The 25,846-nt window shown below is 39.7% G+C and overlaps 1 protein-coding gene across 2 annotated transcripts; it reads right to left on the bottom strand.

The window, feature by feature from the left end:
* Positions 1 to 1,063: 1,063 nt before the first annotated feature.
* Positions 1,064 to 25,307, bottom strand: LOC117343657 (calpain-7-like). Of its 2 annotated transcripts, none has more exons than XR_004536054.1 (20): positions 25,183 to 25,307; positions 24,339 to 24,554; positions 23,558 to 23,663; positions 22,976 to 23,022; positions 22,455 to 22,571; positions 21,977 to 22,053; positions 19,157 to 19,399; positions 18,447 to 18,533; positions 17,394 to 17,520; positions 17,013 to 17,098; positions 16,386 to 16,479; positions 15,975 to 16,121; positions 15,232 to 15,459; positions 14,743 to 14,887; positions 12,530 to 12,629; positions 11,880 to 12,012; positions 11,178 to 11,253; positions 9,711 to 9,922; positions 4,548 to 4,688; positions 1,064 to 4,148 (listed from the first exon to the last, which is right to left on the bottom strand). XR_004536054.1 is itself a non-coding variant. In XM_033906114.1 (20 exons), the coding sequence occupies exons 2-20, from the start codon at positions 24,471 to 24,473 to the stop codon at positions 3,911 to 3,913; spliced, it is 2,559 nt and encodes an 852-aa protein (XP_033762005.1). In that variant the 5' UTR covers positions 24,474 to 24,554; positions 25,183 to 25,307; the 3' UTR covers positions 1,064 to 3,910. The 2 variants fall into 2 exon arrangements, 1 of the variants encoding a protein (XP_033762005.1); XM_033906114.1 differs by having other exon boundaries at positions 4,548 to 4,702; positions 9,705 to 9,922.
* Between the last annotated feature and the right edge of the window lie 539 nt (positions 25,308 to 25,846).

Raw genomic sequence — 25,846 nt, 5'->3', positions numbered from 1 at the left:
GTATCAACATACTGGTTCTTTGTCATATGCTGTCAACCTCCTTGCTAGAACTGAGAATATCTTTCCTTCTACATTCAGCAGCGAGATGGTAAGAAACTGCTTAATGTTCACTGATTTCTCCTCCTTTGGTACGAAGCAGCCCTCAGCTTTCTGCCAACACAGTGGAATCTTTCCTTTCCTCCATATAATTTTAAGCAGCTTCCAGAGATTATTTAGGACATAACTAAGTTCAACTGTTAAAATGACCACCAGCAATATTTCTGATCAGTCTCAAAATTAAACATGTACACATGGTGACCATCGGGAATTACGTTCGCCATTTGGGAAATACGCAGAAAATATGGTCTTTCTGAGTGATAGCAAACTGCCACTGCCATAATCCTAGATGACCGCCCGCCGGCCATTTTGTTTTCCTGGTTAGTGTCATGAGAACTGACAGATACATACATGTACATCGCTTTCTGAGAAAAATCGGTATTATGGGATACGTCAGTGTTCATTCAAAACGGTAAAGACCAAAACGAGGTTTTCTTTAAATACACATAACTTCAACATTTAACTGAAAAATATTATATAGACAACGAACGCATGGTGCATCGAAACGCAATCTTCTGCGAAATATAACCCTAAATACCTCAATAAATTGTTCATTAGTGTAGACTTAACGTTAGATAATAAATCGGACAGCATCTTAGGTTATAGGAGTAGTAGAGTGCGTACTTGTGGAGTTTGAATACTTCCACAATCAATCTATAAAGGTGTGTACTTGTGGAAGCAGACACGGGCTTCCATACAGAATATTAGCCGAGAGATCGTAATATGTGAGCTAAACATGTACATCGGTGTGTTTTGGTTATTTGCATGAAGACAAATAAAGTACCAACTGTTTTTTTATATATATATAATTTATTAAATTAAATATCTAAATATTAACAGCCATTTTATAAAAGAACGGTGTACGTACTGTATTTTCTATGTGTTGACAACAAATCCAAGTTCATCGTCATCTGATGATAAATAACATGTTGTACATTGTGGATATTGAAGAGTAGGGACTATTTTGTTTCTTCTATAATACTAACCTGAAGCATACGACTGACATATTACTGGTCAGTATTCGTGGTATGTTTTGTACATGTATCTCATACCGGCCCAGAGCTGAACTCCAATCAATATGGCTATCTCCACTGGAAAAGGGTATGAAACTGGACATTTTTCAAAAATATGTTTCATCGTTTTCACTAATCTAATGTGTTTTACTACACGGTACACAAGGGTGTATAAATTAAAGATGTTTAAGCAGCAAAATGATTTATTATGATAACAAACCCTGAATTCAGCGCTTGGGAAGACATTCCTACCAGGGGAAATCCAGTGTTCCAGTGTTTATAGCTCGACAGGTAGGTTATCTTAACATTATTAAAATAAAATGTCGAGGCTTAATTCAATTATATAATTATGTGCTCATATGGTTAAAATAGGACGCAACGACTTAAATTAAATCAACATTGCAAGATGAAAAAAGAAATTGCAGTAGTTTGTGTGAACTTGGTTTTCTCAGATTATTAATATTACGGTATGCTATCAAAATATTTATTTGTAGGCTTCTTTTCAAACCTTACTACTTTACAGTGAATTTGTTGCGTTTTAGATCCAAATTCATTTTACAATAAAGCCATGGATATACAACTAATATATCCCGTTGTCTCAAAAGAACGATTTACAACACAGACAAACCTGCAAGGTATGTATTACAAACGACCTACTAGGTATTCTCATCATATAGATATACCCGTTCTCGACCTATAGTTTTATCTGTTCTTTCCATATAGTTTTACCAATTCTTACAATATATTTTTACCTGTCATCACCATACAGTTTACCTGTATTCACCATATTGTTTTACCTATTCTTACAATACACTTTTACCTATCATCACCATATAATTTTACATGTCCTCACCATATTGTTTTACCTATTTTCACCATATAATTTTACATGTCCTCATGCTCACCATATTGTTTTACCTATGTTCACCATATAGTTTTGCATGTCCTTACCATTTAGTTTAATGTATTCTCATCATATATTCTTACAGGTACCTGTCTTCACCATATAGTATTGCATATTCTCACCATATAATTTTACCTTTTCAAATTGTTAAACGTGTCCTCATGTTCATAAACTTCACTCTGTTCTCACCTGTTGACATCAAGGAAAGAAAAGAAGCCTTCTATGAGTTTCTGCAACTATATTGTGTGACTGAAAGTGTAGTCACAATATTCACCAAGAAAATTAGGCACTGGTTGTGATCTACAATTATGAGCTCCTCAATGATAGTGAGCTACTTGATGACTGTGATCTCTCTGATATACAAATATCCCGTAACATGAATACATTGTACTTACCAACCAGAAGAAAATGAATCGTAACATGCCTTCTTTCTAGCCATAATTAACAGGAAATGATAATATTAATTAAAAAAATATTCAAAGCTAGCTGTCAGAAGAAAATTTAATCATACTTCTACTTTGCTAGAGAAGCGACATCAGGCCGAAGCCGACTGCCTGCAGACCGAGGAACCATACATCTGTTCCATCAAAATTGTGAGAATGTCTTCATGCAGTTCTACAACAAATGTTTAGCAGAGGAAATAGCCGCTCCCCTATATATCACAGTAAGTTGGGTAACCCTAGCACTGCCATCAGTTACATTTATACAGTCAATGACACGTGTGTCCTGGACATAGAGATCCTTGGTGCTCAGTCATGTTAACACGTTATAGCATTTGTTGTCCTGGGGATGTGGCGATGAAGTGTCAAATGATTATTATTTTGTTAAATATGAGAGATAGTTGAAACAGAAGAAGGCAATTTGGCCTGAGTTGGGATTTCCTAAATCATCTCAAACCACTCTTCTAATTTACATATACATGTCTACCTTTAGGTGAAAAGGAATGGTCTCCATCAGACATTCAGAATCAATCATGGCCTCAGTTATGTCCTTACATTTCTAACTTTCACTATTATTTATCACGTCATTGAATAGGCACCTACATGTAGTAACAAAGACCTCCTTGGTGACAGTGAGCTCTCTAGTGGGTAAGCTACTTGATGACAATGAGCTCCTTGATGACAGTAAGCTACTTGATGACAATGAGCTACTTGATGACAGTGAGCTCTTTGGTGGGTGAGCTCCTTGATAACAGTGAGCTCTGTGATAGGTGAGCTTCTTGATGACAATGAGCACCTTGATGAAAGTGAACTCTTTGGTGGGTGAGCTCCTTGATGACAGTGAGCTCCTTGGTTACTGAGCTCTTTGATGGCAGTGGGCTCCTTGAATTGGTGACACTAAGCTCTTTTGGTAATAATGAGCTCCTAGACAACAGTGAGATCCTTGGTGACAGTGAGCTCCTTGGTTACTGAGCTCTTTGATGGCAGTGGGCTCCTTGAATTGGTGACACTGAGCTCTTTTGATGATAATGAGCTCCTCAACAACAGTGAGATCCTTGGTTACTGTGAGTTCCTGGTGACACCGAGCTCCTCACTTGACAACGGTGATATCCTCACAAAAAAACAAAACCTTAGTTATCAGCCACTGTACCAGACAATGATACACTGTACCATTTAAAGTGTTAGCTAATGTACCAATCAGGACAAAACAAGAAACCTAATGGTCACTTTACATGTTTAGTGAATGGATTACAACACAGCCAGGGACACATACTCTGTAGCCACTTTGCCAGTGGTCACTGCATTCAGTAAAGCCTCTGTGAAGTGTGAACACTTTGTCAGTTGACTGTCAATTCTACAATGTGGATGAAGAGACTGATTATTGTATTCGTGCCTGTGAGGTGTTTTAACACTTTATCAGATGACTATCAATTCTTTAATATGGACGTAAACATTGATCATTGTATTTGAGCCACCGTGAAGTGTTTTGCACTACTGATGTCTAAGAAAAAAGGCCCATCCTGATTGGGGAGGAATGTACAGGGCTGTATGTTGTAGACGCCCCCTGATATCCTTTCCAGCTGTAACACACAGTATCCAGGACGGAAATCTCCAGATGTCGTCTTTGTGAATGTCCCAGGAGCTCCCGGAACATTCTCACTTACTGATCGCACCTCAAATCCAACACTGTATTGCCTGGAAAATTTGTTTTGTATATCATTAAGGAGAACTACATGGTATATTCTTATATTATATCTCCAGTGCAGAAATACACGTAGTAGTACGCTAGAAATACTGTCAACCACACAAGTAGTCATGACCCTGTTAATAATCTTGATTTTAGGTTGAGATAAGCATGTTGTTGTATTTAATTTTGAACAAAACATCAGATTTCAGATGCTGACAGAACACTGATCAGACGAGACCTAGAAATAGGCGGAGATATGTATATGTAGGCGGTAAAACTGTAACTAAATAACTAATTGCATTTCAGAAGGTTAATCCCCGAACATTTTAATAAAGCATTTAGACATTTCTTTATATCAAAAGTCTTAAAGATCTTGTTTTACAACAGTGTAATGGATTGTGACTTACTTTGGTCCCAGGAGTTCGATCATGATGTGGTTGTCGGCCATGCTGTTGTCCAGCTGTATCTGGTATATAGGGTTGAAGTTATGGGTGTCACTGTAGTTACTACAGCCTCCAGCAGTTCTTCCCTTCCATTGTCCCATTGATCTGTAACACAACCACTCAACATCTCAGTTCTTTTATATCTTCAATCTCTTTAGGGGTCCCATTAACGTTGTTGAGCATGAATTTTCTTTTTTGTTAATTTTTCAATTGATAAGCAGTCTCCTGTTATTTTCGTGAAGTATTCATAGTAGGAGGGTAGTTATGCATGCTACTTGTAAACGGTTTGTAAAAGTAACTGATTCTAAAGACAGGATTACCTCCCTTTTAGAGATACAGGCAAAGAACTACGTGCAGAAAGAATTTCTTATTCAAAACTATCAAATAAAATTTTTGCTGGTCATCATGGTCATTACTTTGTCACAATCACTGACCTACAAATTAAACCCGATGTTTTTCTTTAGGTAGAATTTTATTTATTTATATTTTTTTTTATTAATAATTAAAATTTTATTGTACAACTTATCAGTTAATATAAATCCATTTTTTGGACAGGATGTTATTTATACACAGTAATATTGTTTTACTTCCCATCACAGTAATAAGAAATAATGGGGCCACAAACACGAATTACCACATTGGAATGCCATACCTGGGCACACAGACACATTATACTGATAACAAGCAAAACAATGGCACAAATAAAGGAAAATTGGTATCTTGGTGAAAGATATATGTATGTGCCACCAAATGATGCACCTACTGGCCATGACTTCAATAGTTACACACTTACACATTGACTACCATGGTGACACACTTACACATTGACTACCATGGTGACACACTTACACATTGACTACCATGGTGACACACTTACACATTGACTACCATGGTGACACACTTACACATTGACTACCATGGTGACATAGGAGGGCTGATTGATATGTTGTGAGCCTTTTATTGAAGGAGGTACTCAAGGATGTTCTTTTTAAGTCCTATCACTATCTGACCATATAGGGCTGTGTACCCAAGGACAGGTCTCATTTGGTTAGTTTATATAGGGCTGTGTACCCAAGGACTGGTCTCATTTGGTTAGTTTATATAGGGCTGTGTACCCAAGGACTGGTCTCATTTGGTTAGTTTGTATAGGGCCGTGTACCCAAGGACTGGTCTCATTTGGTTAGTTTATATAGGGCCGTGCACCCAAGGACTGGTCTCATTTGGTTAGTTTGTATAGGGCCGTGTACCCAAGGACTGGTCTCATTTGGTTAGTTTGTATAGGGCCGTGTACCCAAGGACTGGTCTCATTTGGTTAGTTTGTATAGGGCCGTGTACCCAAGGACTGGTCTCATTTGGTTAGTTTATATAGGGCCGTGTACCCAAGGACTGGTCTCATTTGGTTAGTTTGTATAGGGCCGTGTACCCAAGGACTGGTCTCATTTGGTTAGTTTATATAGGGCCGTGTACCCAAGGACTGGTCTCATTTGGTTAGTTTATATAGAGCTGTGTACCCAAGGACTGGTCTCATTTGGTTAGTTTATATAGGGCTGTGTACCCAAGGACTGGTCTCAATTGGTTAGTTTGTATAGTGCTGTGTACCCAAGGACTGGTCTCATTTGGTTAGTTTGAATAGGGGTGTGTACCCAAGGACTGGTCTCATTTGGTAAGTTTGTATAGGGCCGTGTACCCAAGGACTGGTCTCATTTGGTTAGTTTATATAGGGCTGTGTACCCAAGGACTGGTCTCATTTGGTTAGTTTATATAGAGCTGTGTACCCAAGGACTGGTCTCATTTGGTTAGTTTATATAGGGCTGTGTACCCAAGGACTGGTCTCAATTGGTTAGTTTGTATAGTGCTGTGTACCCAAGGACTGGTCTCATTTGGTTAGTTTGTATAAGGCTGTGTACCCAAGGACTGGTCTCATTTGGTAAGTTTATATAGGGCTGTGTACCCAAGGACTGGTCTCATTTGGTTAGTTTATATAGGGCCGTGTACCCAAGGACTGGTCTCATTTGGTTAGTTTATATAGGGCCGTGTACCCAAGGACTGGTCTCATTTGGTTAGTTTGTATAGGGCCTTGTACCCAAGGACAGGTCTCATTTGGTTAGTTTATATAGAGCTGTGTACCCAAGGACTGGTCTCATTTGGTTAGTTTATATAGGGCTGTGTACCCAAGGACTGGTCTCATTTGGTTAGTTTATATAGGGCCGTGTACCCAAGGACTGGTCTCATTTGGTTAGTTTATATAGGGCTGTGTACCCAAGGACTGGTCTCATTTGGTTAGTTTATATAGAGCTGTGTACCCAAGGACTGGTCTCATTTGGTTAGTTTATATAGGGCTGTGTACCCAAGGACTGGTCTCATTTGGTTAGTTTATATAGGGCTGTGTACCCAAGGACTGGTCTCATTTGGTTAGTTTGTATAGGGCTGTGTACCCAAGGACTGGTCTCATTTGGTTAGTTTGTATAGGGCCGTGTACCCAAGGACTGGTCTCATTTGGTTAGTTTATATAGGGCTGTGTACCCAAGGACTGGTCTCATTTGGTTAGTTTGTATAGGGCCGTGTACCCAAGGACTGGTCTCATTTGGTTAGTTTGTATAGGGCTGTGTACCCAAGGACAGGTCTCATTTGGTTAGTTTGTATAGGGCCGTGTACCCAAGGACTGGTCTCATTTGGTTAGTTTATATAGGGCCGTGTACTCAAGGACTGGTCTCAATTGGTTAGTTTATATAGGGCTGTGTACCCAAGGACTGGTCTCATTTGGTTAGTTTATATAGGGCCGTGTACCCAAGGACTGGTCTCATTTGGTTAGTTTATATAGGGCCGTGTACCCAAGGACTGGTCTCATTTGGTTAGTTTATATAGGGCCGTGTACCCAAGGACTGGTCTCATTTGGTTAGTTTATATAGGGCCGTGTACCCAAGGACTGGTCTCATTTGGTTAGTTTATATAGGGCCGTGTACTCAAGGACTGGTCTCAATTGGTTAGTTTATATAGGGCCGTGTACCCAAGGACTGGTCTCATTTGGTTAGTTTGTATAGGGCCGTGTACCCAAGGACTGGTCTCATTTGGTTATTTTATATAGGGCTGTGTACCCAAGGACTGGTCTCATTTGGTTAGTTTATATAGGGCCGTGTACCCAAGGACTGGTCTCATTTGGTTAGTTTGTATAGGGCTGTGTACCCAAGGACTGGTCTTATTTGGTTAGTTTATATAGGGCCGTGTACCCAAGGACTGGTCTCATTTGGTTAGTTTATATAGGGCTGTGTACCCAAGGACTGGTCTCATTTGGTTAGTTTGTATAGGGCCGTGTACCCAAGGACTGGTCTCATTTGGTTAGTTTATATAGGGCTGTGTACCCAAGGACTGGTCTCATTTGGTTAGTTTGTATAGGGCTGTGTACCCAAGGACTGGTCTCATTTGGTTAGTTTATATAGGGCCGTGTACCCAAGGACTGGTCTCATTTGGTTAGTTTGTATACGGCCGTGTACCCAAGGACTGGTCTCATTTGGTTAGTTTGTATAGGGCCGTGTACCCAAGGACTGGTCTCATTTGGTTAGTTTGTATAGGGCCGTGTACCCAAGGACTGGTCTCATTTGGTTAGTTTATATAGGGCTGTGTACCCAAGGACTGGTCTCATTTGGTTAGTTTGTATAGGGCTGTGTACCCAAGGACTGGTCTCATTTGGTTAGTTTATATAGGGCTGTGTACCCAAGGACTGGTCTCATTTGGTTAGTTTGTATAGGGCTGTGTACCCAAGGACTGGTCTCATTTGGTTAGTTTATATAGGGCCGTGTACCCAAGGACTGGTCTCATTTGGTTAGTTTATATAGGGCCGTGTACCCAAGGACTGGTCTCATTTGGTTAGTTTGTATAGGGCTGTGTACCCAAGGACTGGTCTCATTTGGTTAGTTTATATAGGGCCGTGTACCCAAGGACTGGTCTCATTTGGTTAGTTTATATAGGGCCGTGTACCCAAGGACTGGTCTCATTTGGTTAGTTTATATAGGGCCGTGTACCCAAGGACTGGTCTCATTTGGTTAGTTTGTATAGGGCTGTGTACCCAAGGACTGGTCTCATTTGGTTAGTTTATATAGGGCCGTGTACCCAAGGACTGGTCTCATTTGGTTAGTTTGTATAGGGCTGTGTACCCAAGGACTGGTCTCATTTGGTTAGTTTATATAGGGCCGTGTACCCAAGGACTGGTCTCATTTGGTTAGTTTATATAGGGCCGTGTACCCAAGGACTGGTCTCATTTGGTTAGTTTGTATAGGGCTGTGTACCCAAGGACTGGTCTCATTTGGTTAGTTTATATAGGGCCGTGTACCCAAGGACTGGTCTCATTTGGTTAGTTTGTATAGGGCTGTGTACCCAAGGACTGGTCTCATTTGGTTAGTTTATATAGGGCCGTGTACCCAAGGACTGGTCTCATTTGGTTAGTTTGTATCTATGAGGTAGCATTCTAAAGGAAATAAGACAAGAGGCTTTTGCAAAATGGACAAAATCGGTTACAGTTAGGTTTAGGGTGAAAGAGTCTGTCATTGCCATGGCTGCCATTCACGATTGTGGCTTTAAATTGATTGAGCATCCGCCTTATTCACCTTATCTTGCTCCATCAGACTTTCATCATCCTAATCCGAACATGCAGTGGATGACTTTCTGAACACCCAAGAGAAGGAGTTCTATAAAAGTAGCATTGAGGCCCTTAATCACCACTGGCAAAAGTGTATAGATACTGAAGGGGATTATGTTGAAAAACAATACAATATGTTCGGCAAAATTCAAAGCCTTTAATATGAGGCTCACAACTTATCAATCAGCCTTTGTACTTATACATTGACTGCCATGGTAACACACACATTGGCTACCCTGGTGACACACTTACACATTGACTACCATGGTGACAAACTTACACATTGACTACCATGGTGACACACTTACACATTGACTACCATGGTGACACACTTACACATTGACTACCATGGTGACACACTTACACATTGACTGCCATGGTAACACACACATTGACTACCCTGGTGACACACTTACACATTGGCTACCCTGGTGACACACTTACACATTGACTGCCATGGTAACACACACATTGACTACCCTGGTGACACTTACACGTTTGTCGAACTGTTTCTGGTAGGGATCCACTATCTTGGTCATGGTGAACTCACAGGAGGCATAAACACGTAGTGAGTAGTGGATAGTGTTGTTTTTCTCGTACTGTGACACGACTAGTGTGTAACTGGTACTTCCTTTCTCCTCTACCATCTTACACAGGTAGTGTGGCGTGTTGATCCTCACACCATCCTTGTACGGCGGCGGTGAATCTTAACACAAATTACACCAGTGAAACGGGGGCGGTAAATCTTAACACAAATTACACCAGTTAAACGGGGGCGGTGAATCTTAACACAAATTACACCAGTGAAACGGGGCCGGTGAATCTTAACACAAATTACACCAGTGAAACGGGGGCGGTGAATCTTAACACAAATTACACCAGTGAAACGGGGCCGGTGAATCTTAACACAAATTACACCAGTTAAACGGGGGCGGTGAATCTTAACACAAATTACACCAGTGAAACGGGGGCAGTGAATCTTAACACAAATTACACCAGTGAAACGGGGGCGGTGAATCTTAACACAAATTACACCAGTTAAACGGGGGCGGTGAATCTTAACACAAATTACACCAGTTAAACGGGGGCAGTGAATCTTAACACAAATTACACCAGTTAAACGGGGGCGGTGAATCTTAACACAAATTACACCAGTGAAACGGGGGCGGTGAATCTTAACACAAATTACACCAGTTAAACGGGGGCGGTGAATCTTAACACAAATTACACCAGTTAAACGGGGGCAGTGAATCTTAACACAAATTACACCAGTGAAACGGCGGCGGTGAATCTTAACACAAATTACACCAGTTAAACGGGGGCGGTGAATCTTAACACAAATTACACCAGTTAAACGGGGGCGGTGAATCTTAACACAAATTACACCAGTTAAACGGGGCCGGTGAATCTTCACACAAATTACACCAGTTAAACAGGGGCGGTGCACTTAACACAAATTACACCAGTTAAACGGGGGCGGTGAATCTTAACACAAATTACACCAGTGAAACGGGGGCGGTGAATCTTAACACAAATTACACGCGTTAAACGGGGGCGGTGAATCTTAACACAAATTACACCAGTGAAACGGGGGCGTAGAATCTTAACACAAATTACACCAGTTAAACGGGGGCGGTGAATCTTAAACACAAATTACACCAGTTAAACAGGGTAAACGACACTGAGAAATGACAGTCAAAGGGCAATAAAAAACCCTGTTACACTTTAAGTATTACTGTAACAGGTCGGTAACAATACTAACAATTATCATTTCTTTGTCCTACAATAAGTAAACCTTAGTCTCCTACTTACAAAATGTATCCTTGGGCCCCTTGATTCTGTGCATCGCGTAGTTTAAACCATATTTAGTATATCATTACTGAGGTATTTTATATCATTTTATTTTATAAATAATGTAAGTAAAATCTGTTTGTAGAAAATCTGAAAATGTCTGTACTCACAGGGATAGAAGACTTTCTTGCCACCAGTCTTATACACAAGTAAAGTGATAAACTCTTTATTGTCAGCAAAGTCATCCTAAAAAGAGAAAGATATTGGTTATATAAAAACAGCAGTGATCAGCTGTCTGACTTTCACTTTCAGTTCATTTATAACCCAGCTAGCTTCAGGATTTAACAAAGCAATCCAATTCTATATGTAGAATCATATCTCTTACATTTTTGATGATATGTTATGTAAGCAGTAGCCAAATGTCAGTAGTCAATGACCTTGATCCTTAATTTACTGTAAGTACACATGTATATGAAATACAATGTCAATATATGACCTAATTAACCCAAATTCTATAGGCAAACTGTGACCTTGACTCTTAACTAGTCTGTGAAGTGCCTTTTCGGTAGTTTCGACATGGCTGCAGTGTGACCTTCATGATCACCCTACCTTATTGAAGAGTGACCTTGACCATTAACTTGTCTGTGATATGCCGGGTCAGTAGTATCCAGAGAGCTGTGGACCGTGTCCTTGACCTCTATAGAAGAGCTATGACCTTGACTCTTACCCTATAGATAAACTGTGACCTTGACCCTTACCTTGGCTGTGATATGCCGGGTCAACAGTACCCTGATGGCTGTGGATGTAATCTCTATAGAAGAGCTATGACTTTGAACCTTACTCTATAGATGATCTGTGACCTTGACCCTTACCTTGTCAGTGATATGCCGGGTCAACAGTACCCAGATGGCCGCAGGCTGTGCTGTCTTGATCTCCAATCTGTACTGTGGGTTGTCACTGATATTATAGGAGTCTTTTTTAGGACCTTCCTTAGCTGCCCAAGTACTGAAATTTCAGGAAATCTGATATTAAAGTATGATAATTTTAATATCCCAAAGGACACTTTATCAAGCAGCTGTTGATAGGTTAAATGAAAATTAGACTCATAGAGTAACCTTTCTAGCACCTTAAACAGGACATCAGATGTGAAACTCCTTGCTAGATTTGTTTCATTTGTTGTGTCTAGGACCTTCATATGAAACTTTTCAAGTCAAAATCTCAAATTTCAATTAAGAAGTGGAGAGTCCATACTGATCAGACCCAGATGAGACGCGTATAAATGATGTTAAAATAAATATGCTTTCAAACTGATGAAATGTGAGAAGAGAATTATTGCCAATGAGATAGGGCCATCTCAGTCTGGGACTTATAAGAACACCCTGAATAACATTCTCTGCTGAAGTCTTGTTTAGAATCATGGTGTAGGACCTTTGACCGAGAGGATTAAATCTAACTCAGGTGGCTGATTTGACAGGTTTGTTCTCATCTTCACACAGTTGCCCGAACCATACCGCATACTTACGAGTGAACACAGTGTGTGTATTTGAAGAGTTCTGGACTCCAGTTGAGGTAGATGACATCAAAGAAATGGAGCAGAGAATCATAATCTATCCAGAAAACACCTGTAAATAATGACATCCTTAATACTGATTCTGGCTGGTACAATGTACATATGACATACTTGGGTATTTTCAACAGTAACTAGATAAATTTAGTAACACATGCATTCAAAGTTTATGGATGCATGAGAAATTCATAGTAGTTTTTACGCCTGATCTAACAGATTTATTCATTATTCAAGTGAAAAAAAAAATTCAATGAGTTTAAGGAGAATAAAATCATAAGTGATATTACTATTTTATCAGATCAACATTAAAACTGGTTGTGACCCTCAAAACCTTCATCCCTTTCTAATGTTATAATGTAAATCATTGTTTCTTCCAGCACTAATTGATATCCATCTTCAACCTGATCCCTCACTCCCTTCCACTGTAGGGGTGAGAATCACTACCTCAAAACCTGATCCCTCACTCGCTTCCACTGTAGGGGTGAGAATCACTACCTCAAAACCTGATCCCTCACATCGCTCCCACTGTAGGGGTGAGAATCACTACCTCAAAACCTGATCCCTCACTCCCTTCCACTGTAGGGGTGAGAATCACTACCTCAAAACCTGATCCCTCACATCCACCCACTGTAGGGGTGAGAATCACTACCTCAAAACCTGATCCCTCATTCCCACCTACTGTAGGGGTGAGAATCACTACCTCAAAACCTGATCCCTCACTCCCACCCACTGTAGGGGTGAGAATCACTACCTCAAAACCTGATCCCTCACTCGCTCCCACTGTAGGGGTGAGAATCACTACCTCAAAACCTGATCCCTCACTCTCTCCCACTGTAGGAGTGTAAATTAATACTCACAAATTCTGACCCGTCATACATTCCCCTTGTACGGGGTAGGAATGTCCAGCCTCAAAACAACTTCAGGGGCAAGAATTACAACCATCACAATCTGATTCATTACACCCTCTCACTGTAGGGGTATGAATCACTACCACAAAACCTGGCTCCTCACTCCCTCCCACTTTAGGGGTGAGAATCACTACCTCAAAACCTGATCCCTCACTCCCTCCCTCTGTAGGGGTGAGAATCACTACCTCAAAACCTGATCCCTCACTCCCACCTACTGTAGGTGTGAGAATCACTACCTCAAAGCCTGATCCCTCACACCCTTCCACTGTAGGGGTGAGAATCACTACCTCAAAACCTGATCCCTCACTCGCTCCCACTGTAGGGGTGAGAATCACTACCTCAAAACCTGATCCCTCACTCCCTTCCAGTGTAGGGGTGAGAATCACTACCTCAAAACCTGATCCCTCACTCCTTCCACTGTAGGGGTGAGAATCACTTCCTCAAAATCTGATCCCTCACTCCTACCTACTGTAGGCGTGAGAATCACTACCTCAAAACCTGATCCCTCACACCCTTCCTCTGTATGGGTGAGAATCACTACCTCAAAACCTGATCCCTCACTCCTTTCCACTGTAGGGGTGAGAATCACTACCTCAAAACCTGATCCCTCACTCCCTCCCAGTGTAGGGGTGAGAATCACTACCTCAAAACCCGATCCCTCACTCCCTCCCAGTGTAGGGGTGAGAATCACTACCTCAAAACCTGATCCCTCACTCCCTCCCAGTGTAGGTGTGAGAATCACTACCTCAAAACCTGATCCCTCACTCCCTCCCACTGTAGGTGTGAGAATCACTACCTCAAAACCTGATCCCTCACTCCCTCCCACTGTAGGTGTGAGAATCACTACCTCAAAACCTTGCCCCTTACTTCCTCCAACTGTAGGGATTTAAATTAATACCCGCAAATTCTGACCCCTCATACATTCCCCTAGTAGGGGGAAGGAATTTCAACCCTGAAAACCACTTCAGGGGCATGAATTACAACCATCACAATCTAATTCATCACAACCTCTATCTGTATGGGTGTGAATATCTACCTCAAAATCTGTCCCCTCACACCCTTGCACTGTCTGGGTGTGAATCTCTACCACAAAATCTGGCCCCTCACACCCTTCCACTGTCTTGGTGAGAATCACTACCTCAAAATCTGGTCCCTAACAACCTCCCACTGTATGGGTGTGAATATATCTACCACATAATCCAGCCTCTCACACCCTCAATCTGTATTGGTGTGAACCTCTGGGTTTGATTCTCCACTCACCATTGTCGTAAGTCTGAGCACTCTTTGGGTCATAGTTGAGGCGTTTCTGTAACTGAGGAGTCCAGTTTGCCATGTCTGACTCTGAAAAATTGCCTTTCCACCTCAAGTGACTCCAAGGATTCTTCAACATGAGCAATCTCTTCCCCTACAAGGACAAGTACAGTGTGAAATACAGACAAATCGATCACACAAGGAATATGAACATCAAATATTTTATAAATAAATAAACAAGTTTAAAAAAATGGTTTGATATAATTGTACATTATCACTGAGCAATCATGAATACACTGATGTTAATGATGATAATATTACATGCAGAATTACTTACAATTACATGTTATTACAATATCACTAACATACACAGCTTAAATGACAAGGCCAATAGTAAGCTTAAATTAATCTTTTCAAATGATAAACAATTAACAGACCGAACAAATTAAAATCTTTCTATAATCAGTATTTGTGCAGAAGAAAAATTACAGTACACACCATTTCTTCGCGTATATCTAACATAGCATAGGCGTGGGTAGGCACAAGTCCAGCACGGTCTGCAGCCTCTTCCGACAGTTCCCCTGTAGCTACAGTGATGAGACAGTGGCCTTTGTGGAAGCGATCTATTATACGTCTGAATTCTCTGTCAGCATCAAATTCCTTAGACTTTTTGCGTAGTGCTACCCTCTCAGGAATCCAGCCAGTCAGAGCATGTAGATCTATACTCTATAGAAACAGGTTCTCAATTAATATCACATGACATTAGATACTCAGTTGAATAGGGATGAGGGGGCCCATAGACTCCCCAACATGTATGATACTGTTTTAAGCAAGCCTAAATGGCCGAATGGAATTTTTAACAGAGTAACTTAATAAACATCCACACCATTTACCACCTCATGCTAATAAGATTATAGTGTAGAGGAAAACACCTGCCACACATAAAATCAAGTACTGGTTGTGAAATACGAAAGTCTTTTCACAAACATACTTATAAATGTACTTAACCTGAAGAAAATATTTCATGATATAGTAATAACTACTTGGTTTAATTAAAATAATTATGATTTTTCTTTTTTCACAATTTGAATGTCACACATTTTTATAACATCTCAATCTTTATTCACTATGACTTCGAAATTATACAGCACAGCTAGACTCTCAAAGTTACCCAGTATAGACACAAGGAATACGCGTATATTTATCATAACATATCGTCCCTAGCACCTGTAATCACTTACTGAATTAGACCCGGGGAAGTCATAGCCTCCCATCACCTTCATGTAAGCCTTCTCCAGCAGCGACACCCACAGCTCATTTCTATTGTTAGAGAAGGAACACAGCAGTTGGCCATCCCGTCCCATAGGCAGGAAGTCGTCGATTACAACCTGTCCAGGGAGACAAGGTATTAGTACATGGAAAATCTGATTATTTCTATTACAAATTATAAATGATTTTACAGGAAAGATAGTAAAGTATTATAATTACCGGTATACAATATTCAAAACAGACAATAGGGTTTGGAAATATTGACAGATCCCTATGATATAAAACAATGCAGAAGTCTAAGGGTTAAAAAGATTAAAATTTTATTGGTGGTGAAAGTCGACTTTGAATCTAAAGGATCGTATACTGTTACTGTAGTCACTAACCTTTCTCTGGACGCCATTGATATGAAGTTTGATCATGTACTTGCCACATGGGTTATACACAGGCTGTCCCTGTTTGTTCTGAGGGTAGATTATACTGTAACAAACAATATGGCTATAGTCAGGTATCCAAACCTGTGTAATATTAAATATCCTATATCCATACTTTATATAACACTATGGCTATAGTCAGGACTCCAAACATGTGTAACATTGAATATCCTATATCCATACTACAGAATTATGTATCAGACTATGTAAAATTATCATAAGATAACAGTGATCTACATCATCTAAAACCTAAAGTAATATCAATTAAAAGGTATCATTTCAAATGGGGCAAAATATTGAAACCCTTTTTCAAAATTTCGATTGATGAGTTTTATAAGTGAAGAATTTGACAGCCATTACTGTTGTTCTTTACCTTAAAATTTTCTATATCTCTAAATCTGTAATTACTACATGAGTTCATGGCATTTGTGATATATAAGAGTCATATTGACATGATAAAAATTTTTGTGACGAAACTTTAGATCAAACTGGTACTTTTATTTAAATAGCAAATAAGTTAATTTAACTTATACCCTTAATTAGTTTCTTACCCTTCATTTTTGTTTAGTTACAGCTTACCTGGTGATCAACTTCTTTTTGAAGCGGCGTTCATACTGAGCGCTTATGGCCAAAGACGCTACAAAACTGCAGTCAGATACGATGGTCTGAAATACAATCATTGTATAGCTAAATATTATGTAATTGTAACTCACAATTTAACACCAAAAGATAGCATAATCATACCTTGCTTGGTGACAACAAATCAAGCTAGCCGTAATATTTACCGAGGTGAAAAATGAAAGGATATCAATGACCAACAACACATACACATTCTACATACTGAACCAGTGAACATAACCAATAATTTTTCTGTGGTAAAAGACATTGATAAATCATTACTGTACAGAAAATTATCCTCTTTTTTGTTTTTTCATTTGCTGAATAATCAGTGCAACTCACCTGCTTAATGCTGAAACAGGAAATAGCCAGAATTAATTTGGGCTCATCCTGGAAATCTTCTGGTCGTACCCATCCGGATAAATTCTTCTTTTGTTTCGGAGATAGGCTTAGTTTTCCATGTCGATCTCTGCAATTTTATACCAATGCAATTATGCAAATTGATTTCTAAATAGCTGACAGCACCTTTATGATATTGACAAGTGAGATTGCTATACCTAATTTTTACAGGTGAAACATATATACTGTGGTATTCAGGTATATATAGACGAAATCATACAGCTACAAGTAAACATTTATACATACCGGACATACAGAAAAACATTAGAAAAAAAACAACATCAACATGGTCAGTTAATCTAGGTAAAAATATTACTGCCTCGATTTCACTTGAAGTTAGTGAAGATTATTTTTTCCGTTTCTGAGGAAAAAAACAAGTGATTCGATCAAAGTTTGTATATCATACATTGCATTGTGCCCTAATTAAGTTATTCATCAAGTAAACCAAATTCAAACTGCCATAAATACACTAAAACATTATCCCAATGAACTTAAGGATTGACACAGTGTAATATAAATTGCTCTCATCAATAAACCTATCCAGGCCACAAACACCAAACATAATAATATTATATCTGGTACATTTCTTTTGATATTTAAAATTACTGTTGATATGTACCTTAAAGATAAATTTAGATTTGATTGATTGTATGACCCTGGGGTGTTTCAAAGACCTTTAGCTGTATTGATCTGTTTGAGTTTTGAGAGATTTTCACACATGTACCGTATTTATTCTCAAATAAGCCCCCTCCCATTGTGTAAATTAAGTTTAGCATTAAAGTTTGGGTAGGGAAAATTTGTGAACCACTTAAAGCTTACTACTGATAACAAAAATGACAGAGGCTTATATCAATTTTTTTTTTCTGAAACAAAAGGTTTATGTTATAAGTTTAGAGTTAATTGTCTGTGTGTAAATGTTCATGTTTATATTCATCATTTCAAATATCCTTTCTCAGATAATAACCTGAAAGTCCAAAATGCTTCAATTATACTCACTCAAAAGGCATAGGGTAGGCGAATTTCTCCTTCATGTCGACACTCATAAAAGGCACATATTCCCGGCTATTAATGAAGGATGTTTTCCTATAAAACAATAAGAGGGACTCAATGAAGTTCCTGATTTGTCTGTACAAGGGTTTAGCAAAATATACTACAAATTGTCTGATGAGAGAAGAAAAGACATTTGACATTCTTCTGTTATTTTATAAAAAACATGTTCTCTTATTTATTTAAACAAATCATATTGAAAATTTATCAAATTGATCTGGCAGAAATTCTTACAATTTATGATGTCATGTCTTTACTTCAACACTAATACAAGTCCATACACATCTTATATCATGTTTAATGTATCTATAAATATGTTAAAAAAAAATTTTTAATGATGATAATAAAATAATGATAATGCGGGTCTATATATTCATTACATAAAAAGTAGTTACCAACTAAAAAGCCATATTCTTTATTATTTTATTAAATTAGTAATTGCATAATAACTAACCACACTAGCTTCAACAAGCATTTATAATATTGAGGAGAAAAAGGTTTCAAAGTCTGCTATTAATATCTACTCTTCATGACAGCAAAATAGTACAAACAAACTGTTCCTGATAGATAAAATGTCAAAATATGGGTATTGATACACTCTTGTTGACTATTTTTTGTGATATTAAAGACTCTACATTGACATAATGTGTTATATTGACCTGATGGTGGCGATCTCCTCTTTTGTATATCCCGAGGGGCCCACATTCACAAGTCCAGTAGTCGAGGGCTGACCCTGTGGCCTCACATTCTGACGTGTAACCTGTGGCGTGCCTTTCTCATCTTCATCATCAAGAAATGCCCCATATCCCAAAGGGGGGATAACTCTACCCTCGTTCTGTGGTGTCCGTACTGGTTTGGGGCTCTTTGCAGGTCCGTCCTCCTTTTTCTTTAATTCTTCAGCTCTGTAACAAAAGTTTAATGTGTAGTAAACGCGAAAATGTCTACAACATGTACATTCTCACTCCTATGCAAATTAGTAACTGTGACTTTGACCTTAGAACCCTGAAAGCTGATCTCATTCATGGCACTTCCTGAAGAGTTAATGTATGCATTTTTATCAAAATTACAAAGGAAATTAATTTGCTAGAGTGATAATGATTCAGGACATCTCGCAATACATAAGAAACACAAAGTCTCCCCTAAAATGGTGGGGGCATAAATATTATAACTTCTGGTCTTTCTGTACACCCTTGTCATCCCTCAATTTCAAAAGTCAATCACCATTCCCGAACTTCAGATATATTTTTGAAATTTGCACGTCCTTCCAAAAAGTCAAATTTCATTTTGGGGAGCCAAAATATACCTTTGTAACTTGTTTGCAGAATCAGAGGAATACAATTGTACTGTAGCCTGTGTTACTAGGGCAAGTGTTACTGTGGCCAGTGTTTGGGGCCTGTTTTTCTGTGGCCAGTGTTGGGGTCTGTGTTACTGTGGCTAGTGTTGGAGCCTGTGTTACTGTGGCTAGTGTTGGGGCCTGTGTTCTGTGGCCAGTGTTGGGGCCTGTGTTACTGTGGCCAGTGTTGGGGTCTGTGTTACTGTGGCTAGTGTTGGGGCCTGTGTTCTGTGGCCAGTGTTGGGGCCTGTGTTACTGTGGCCAGTGTTGGGGCCTGTTTTACTGTGGCCAGTGTTGGGGTCTGTGTTACTGTGGCCAGTGTTTGGGGCCTGTTTTACTGTGGCCAGTGTTGGGGCCTGTGTTACTGTAGCCAGTGTTTGGGGCCTGTGTTACTGTGGCCAGTGTTGGGGCCTGTGTTCTGTGGCCAGTGTTACCCTGTGTTACTGTGGCCAGGTTTGGGGCCTGTTTTACTGTGGCCAGTGTTGGGGTCTGTGTTACTGTGGCTAGTGTTGGGGCCTGTGTTCTGTGGCCAGTGTTTGGGGCCTGTGTTACTGTGGCCAGTGTTGGGGCCTGTGTTACTGTGGCCAGTGTTACCCTGTGTTACGGTGGCCAGTGTTATGGCTTGTTTTACGGTGGCCAGTGTTGGGGCCTGTGTTACTTTGGCCAGTGTTAGGGCCTGTATTACTGTGGTCAGTGTTGGGGGCCTGTAATACTGTGGCCAGGTTTGGGGCCTGTGTTACTGTTGTCCGTGTTGGGGGCCTGTAATATTGTTGCTAGTGTTTGGGACCTGTGTTACTGTGGCCAGTGTTGGGGCCTGTGTTACTGTGGCCAGTGTTGGGGCCTATGTTACTGTGGCCAGTGTTTGGGGCCTGTGTTACTGTGGCCAGTGTTGGGGCCTGTGTTACTGTGGCCAGTGTTTGGGGCCTGTGTTACTGTGGCCAGTGTTGGGGCCTATGTTACTGTGGCCAGTGTTGGGGCCTATGTTACTGTGGCCAGTGGTTGGGGCCTGTGTTACTGTGGCCAGTGTTGGGGCCTGTGTTACTGTGGCCAGTGTTGGGGCCTATGTTACTGTAGCCAGTGTTTGGGGCCTGTGTTACTGTGGCCAGTGTTTGGGGCCTGTGTTACTGTGGCCAGTGTTGGGGCCTGTGTTACTGTGGCCAGTGTTTGGGGCCTATGTTACTGTGGCCAGTGTTAGGGCCTATGTTACTGTGGCCAGTGTTGGGGCCTATGTTACTGTGGCCAGTGTTGGGGCCTATGTTACTGTGGCCAGTGTTAGGGCCTATGTTACTGTGGCCAGTGTTTGGGGCCTGTAATACTGTGGCCAGTGTTGGGGCCTGTGTTACTGTGGCCAGTGTTTGGGGCCTGTAATACTGTGGCCAGTGGTTGGGGGCCTGTGTTACTGTGGCCAGTGTTTGGGGCCTGTGTTACTGTGGCCAGTGTTGGGGCCTGTGTTACTGTGGCCAGTGTTGGGGCCTGTGTTACTGTGGCCAGTGTTGGGGCCTATGTTACTGTAGCCAGTGTTTGGGGCCTGTGTTACTGTGGCCAGTGGTTGGGGCCTGTGTTACTGTGGCCAGGTTTGGGGCCTGTGTTACTGTGGCCAGTGTTTGGGGCCTGTAATACTGTGGCCAGTGGTTGGGGCCTGTGTTACTGTGGCCAGGTTTGGGGCCTGTGTTACTGTGGCCAGTGTTTGGGGCCTGTGTTACTGTGTTAAGTGTCGGGGCCTGTGTTACTGTGGCCAGTGTTAAGGCCTGTATTACTGAGGCCAGTGTTGGGGCCTGTGTTACTGTGGCCAGTTTTGGGGCCTGTGTTACTGTGGCCAGTGGTTGGGGGCCTGTAATACTGTGGCCAGTGGTTGGGGCCTGTGTTACTGTGTTAAGTGTCGGGGCCTGTGTTACTGTGGCCAGTGTTAAGGCCTGTATTACTGAGGCCAGTGTTGGGGCCTGTGTTACTGTGGCCAGTTTTGGGGCCTGTGTTACTGTGGCCAGTGGTTGGGGGCCTGTAATACTGTGGCCAGTGGTTGGGGCCTGTGTTACTGTGTCAAGTGTCGGGGCCTGTGTTACTAGGGCAAGTGTTACTGTGGCCAGTGTTGGGGCCTGTGTTACTGTGGACAGTGTTGGGGCCTACGTTACTGTGTTGATTGACTGACCTTTCTAGTGCTTTAGTTGCCAGGACTGTGACTTTATCTGTCAGGACCTTGTCTTTCCTTTCCATGGCTGCCTTCCTCTGTAAATCATGAATTGAATATTTGATTAAGAATATCTTTAGTCACATGTTTTATTACATTTGTATCTCTCATTTGACAGAAAAGGTGAGAACATTTTGAATATATGAAATGAATACTGCAAGTTTGACATAATTGAGAGTTTAATTGACATTAAACTATTCAGAGGAAATAAATGGACAAATGATTTCAGTTTGAGTGATTTTCTGATTATTACAATATTTGACATAAATTGGAAGTTAAGCAAGAAAGATCAAACCAGTGAGTTATAAAGGGGAAGTTACTCTCAGACTGAAAGATATTTTGCTGCAATTTTCCAACATTTCATCAAAACAGCTTCTACATGTTACTAGGGGGACTGTTTATTAAAGCTGTAGATATTCTCATTTCTGATACAACATACAATGTTGAGGAACAGATCACAGGACTCTGTATATAGTTCTCTAGCCTCTGTCTCATTTCCTGCTTCATCTTCATCAAAAGCTTGCTGTAGAAGAAATGTCGCCCTTTCCAGATCCATCTTCAGAATCAGATAAATAAAAATAAAAACATTAGAAGTACTGTAATCACATACTGGTATCATAATGTAAAGTCTCAGACAAGAAACAAAATATTTCGTGATTAAAGCAAATATCTTAGACTAGTGCATTCTAATTCATTGTTAGATAAATGCATGTAAGATGCTCCCTTTTCCTATGGCCACCACAAATAACTTTATGTGGTCAAAGAAATGTGTGGATTATCTCCCTTTGTGCTGCATTATCAAATTCCATCCATGGTATATGTTTAGGTCATAAAACAGATCAGTTAACTTTGGTTTAAAAGTTGTTCCGTGCACTTCACCAGTCAATGATACTAAATCTGACAGGTAATTTCATGCTCTTCTGAATATATATAACTGTACATATACTGTATGGAACACACCTTTTCTTGAGATTTTTGTCCCTGATTTGCTGGTGCTGCTTGAAGATCTGCAATTAGAATTATTAACTTTTTGGTAAAGAAAGTAAATATATTACTTCATTTGTACTGCATTTACTACTTGGACCTATTTTCTACATGACAAGCAAATAATCAATTTCATAAACGTTACCTTGTGTATATGAGAACAATTCTATTAGAAATATTTATAAGTGGCAAACATATGTTCCTGACAATTCCATTGCTAAAGTATGCTTATATACTATAAATGTGATTGATATCAAAATAATACGCATGGGGCGAATTTTCGCGAACAAAAGGAGTCCGCGTAATTAGCATAACTTTCCCCCTCGAGTAAATTTCAATGTTTACAGTACTGTAGTACATTGTATTTATGATATATATCATTATCATAAAATTCTGACAGAACTGTATTCCAACAATATTAGGGGATTACACAGCAAGAATATTATGACAGAAGGTGCCTTGTAAATGAGAGGTTACAGTCAGCACAATAATATTAGATGATAAATTGGCAGACCAGCAACCTTTTATGTTATAGGAATTACAAAAGCTTGACATTACTTGATCTCAGAGCCTCTGCCCTGAGGATGTATTCGTTGGCGCGAGTGATGATGCCTGCCATGGTTGAACCAGCCAGAGCTGCGGACAGAAGTGCCTGAGCTGCTTCCTAGATAAAAGAAAGGGATATGTTCATATGTGATCTATACAGTCCTACCTTGACGGACTTACACTAAATCTCAGCCAATTCTATGTCATCTGAACATCTTATAATGATGAGAACAAGAAGGGAACCAGTATTTTTAACCATCAGTAAAACTTTGTTAATGTATAATCATGAATACAAGTGATGAATACTTATAGTTGTCTGAAGTGATGGGAATTTATCATATTTGGTAGCTTGATGCATATAGCCCATCCTTTATCAATTGTAATTGATTTTATGAGATACACTCATCACAAACAATTTAATTTGTATGCTTCTTGTATTATATAAATTATCAAAAATAAGTTTTTAAAAATCTGTTTGAAATATATTAAACACGATTATGATACAGATGTTAAGAAGTTTTAATTTGTTTATTTCCTTTTTTTCTTGATTGAATTTATATACACACACATGAACGCATACGAAGAATATCACTTGCTATGAGCTTTTGAGATAATAAAAGTTGTGTGCTTTCTTAACCCTAACGATCAATTGCTTATTTAATTTTGCCATATTAATTAATTTTATTTTTCAATTAATTTTATATTATGTCTTATCATGCATCCATAGCTATTATAGTCTGTAATATATAATGTATGTTCCAGTGAATTAATGTTAAATCTCTAAATTATTTACATTGTAGTAGAACATGGCTGTGTCATATCTTCCTGCTTTGTCATTTTCCACTGCTTGATAAGCAAACTGTTTGCCATCATTTTCAAGGATGAGAGGGTCTGCACCGAGATCACCAGGACTACTCGATGGATCCATCTCAATAGAATTCTGAGTAAACAAGACTGATGATAGTAGTGGCCTCAGGAGAAGCTGTCAACAGTATCCATTCTGATAATTCTACAAAAGAAAAGAAGGTGTTCATTGATAAAGTTTGAACATGCACTTTCTCTGTTATCCTGCGGTTGCAGTGATAAAGTTCTCAGAGAAGATTATTGAAAAATAAACATGCATATCGCTGTAAGATGTAAAGCATATAATTACAGTTGCCTTAAACTATGATAAGAAAAATGATGTAAGGTACAATGAAACAAGATTATCATTCAAACAAATACAAAATAACAATATGAAAGAATCAGCTTCATTCTTCAGACTGATGACCTCCATTATAGGAAGTATCTAGTAATAGCTATTTATAACTTTTTGACCAATGTAATGATGAGTGTACTAAAGTCTACACACCCCTCTCTAGAACCACAGAAACCTGTTTAAATATACATTTAATCATATATATTTCGCCCAAAGTTTTTTTTTTTTGTTTTTTGAAATCTGCATCAGAGTTTTTGTTAAAGACAGAAATCACGTTCGGTGCAAACAACAACTCAGAATCAACAAGTGTTGTTCAGTCTTGTCAGTTTCATTTTAGTTTTACTGTGTATTACGGATTCGATGTTCAAATCCAGGACAGCTGATGGTATGAATAAACTGAAGTCGCATTCTCAAACATATCTGAGACCTCAAATTTTACCTGATGACAATTTTGAGTCCAGGAAGTAAATTCAGTTCCAATACATAGCAAAGGAATGGATATTGTTGACAACTTGATGATTCTCCGGATCATACCGGAAGTTTATTTGCATAGATAAAGTAAGATCGAAATCCGAGATTATTTTCCGGAATCTAGTATGAGCCCCGTTCGATTTGTACTCTTCTCATTCTAGAATATATCTTCCGGTCACTCGATTTGAAGCTCTTCTGCTTCTGGAAGATCTTCTATCTCTTCCGTCTCGAAGCTGGAAGATTTATGTTCCAAGATGGCGGCGACCATGTTTGAAGTGTGCGAGTGATGAGTTTCACTAGAGAAGGATTTATAACACATACATACACATGTTTGTGTCATCGTGTTTGAGAAAACTTAAAAACTTGCTTATTTTTTGTTTTATTCTCCCGGTTTACTCGATTTACATATAACGGAATACGATCTTCTTAGAAGGCTTCTCTTCTTAGAAGAGTGCAAATCGAACGGGGCTCCGAGCTCAGGAGACAGCGCTAGACGCGTACATGTAATAATATAATACTTAGTTTTAATTCTATTCCGACCAACAAGTTCTGGAATGTTTTAAAATACCGTACACTCACGGGGCTGGAAAATAGCCCCCAAACTGGGCTTTTCTGGTCCCAATTACATTTCA

The sequence above is a fragment of the Pecten maximus genome, chromosome 15 (assembly GCF_902652985.1).
Source record: "Pecten maximus chromosome 15, xPecMax1.1, whole genome shotgun sequence".
NCBI lineage: Eukaryota > Metazoa > Mollusca > Bivalvia > Pectinida > Pectinidae > Pecten > Pecten maximus.
This window is presented reverse-complemented; position numbering and strand designations above follow the sequence as displayed.

Excerpts from the sequence above, each read along its gene's own strand:
- LOC117343657 (XM_033906114.1), bottom strand. The coding sequence starts at position 24,473 with ATGGATCCATCGAGTAGTCCTGGTGATCTCGGTGCAGACCCTCTCATC. Across the intron at positions 18,534-19,156 it reads GAGGAGATCGCCACCATCAG|GAAAACATCCTTCATTAATA; the intron begins GTCAATATAACA and ends ATTGTTTTATAG. Across the intron at positions 11,254-11,879 it reads CCCGGCATATCACTGACAAG|GATGACTTTGCTGACAATAA; the intron begins GTAAGGGTCAAG and ends TTCTCTTTTTAG.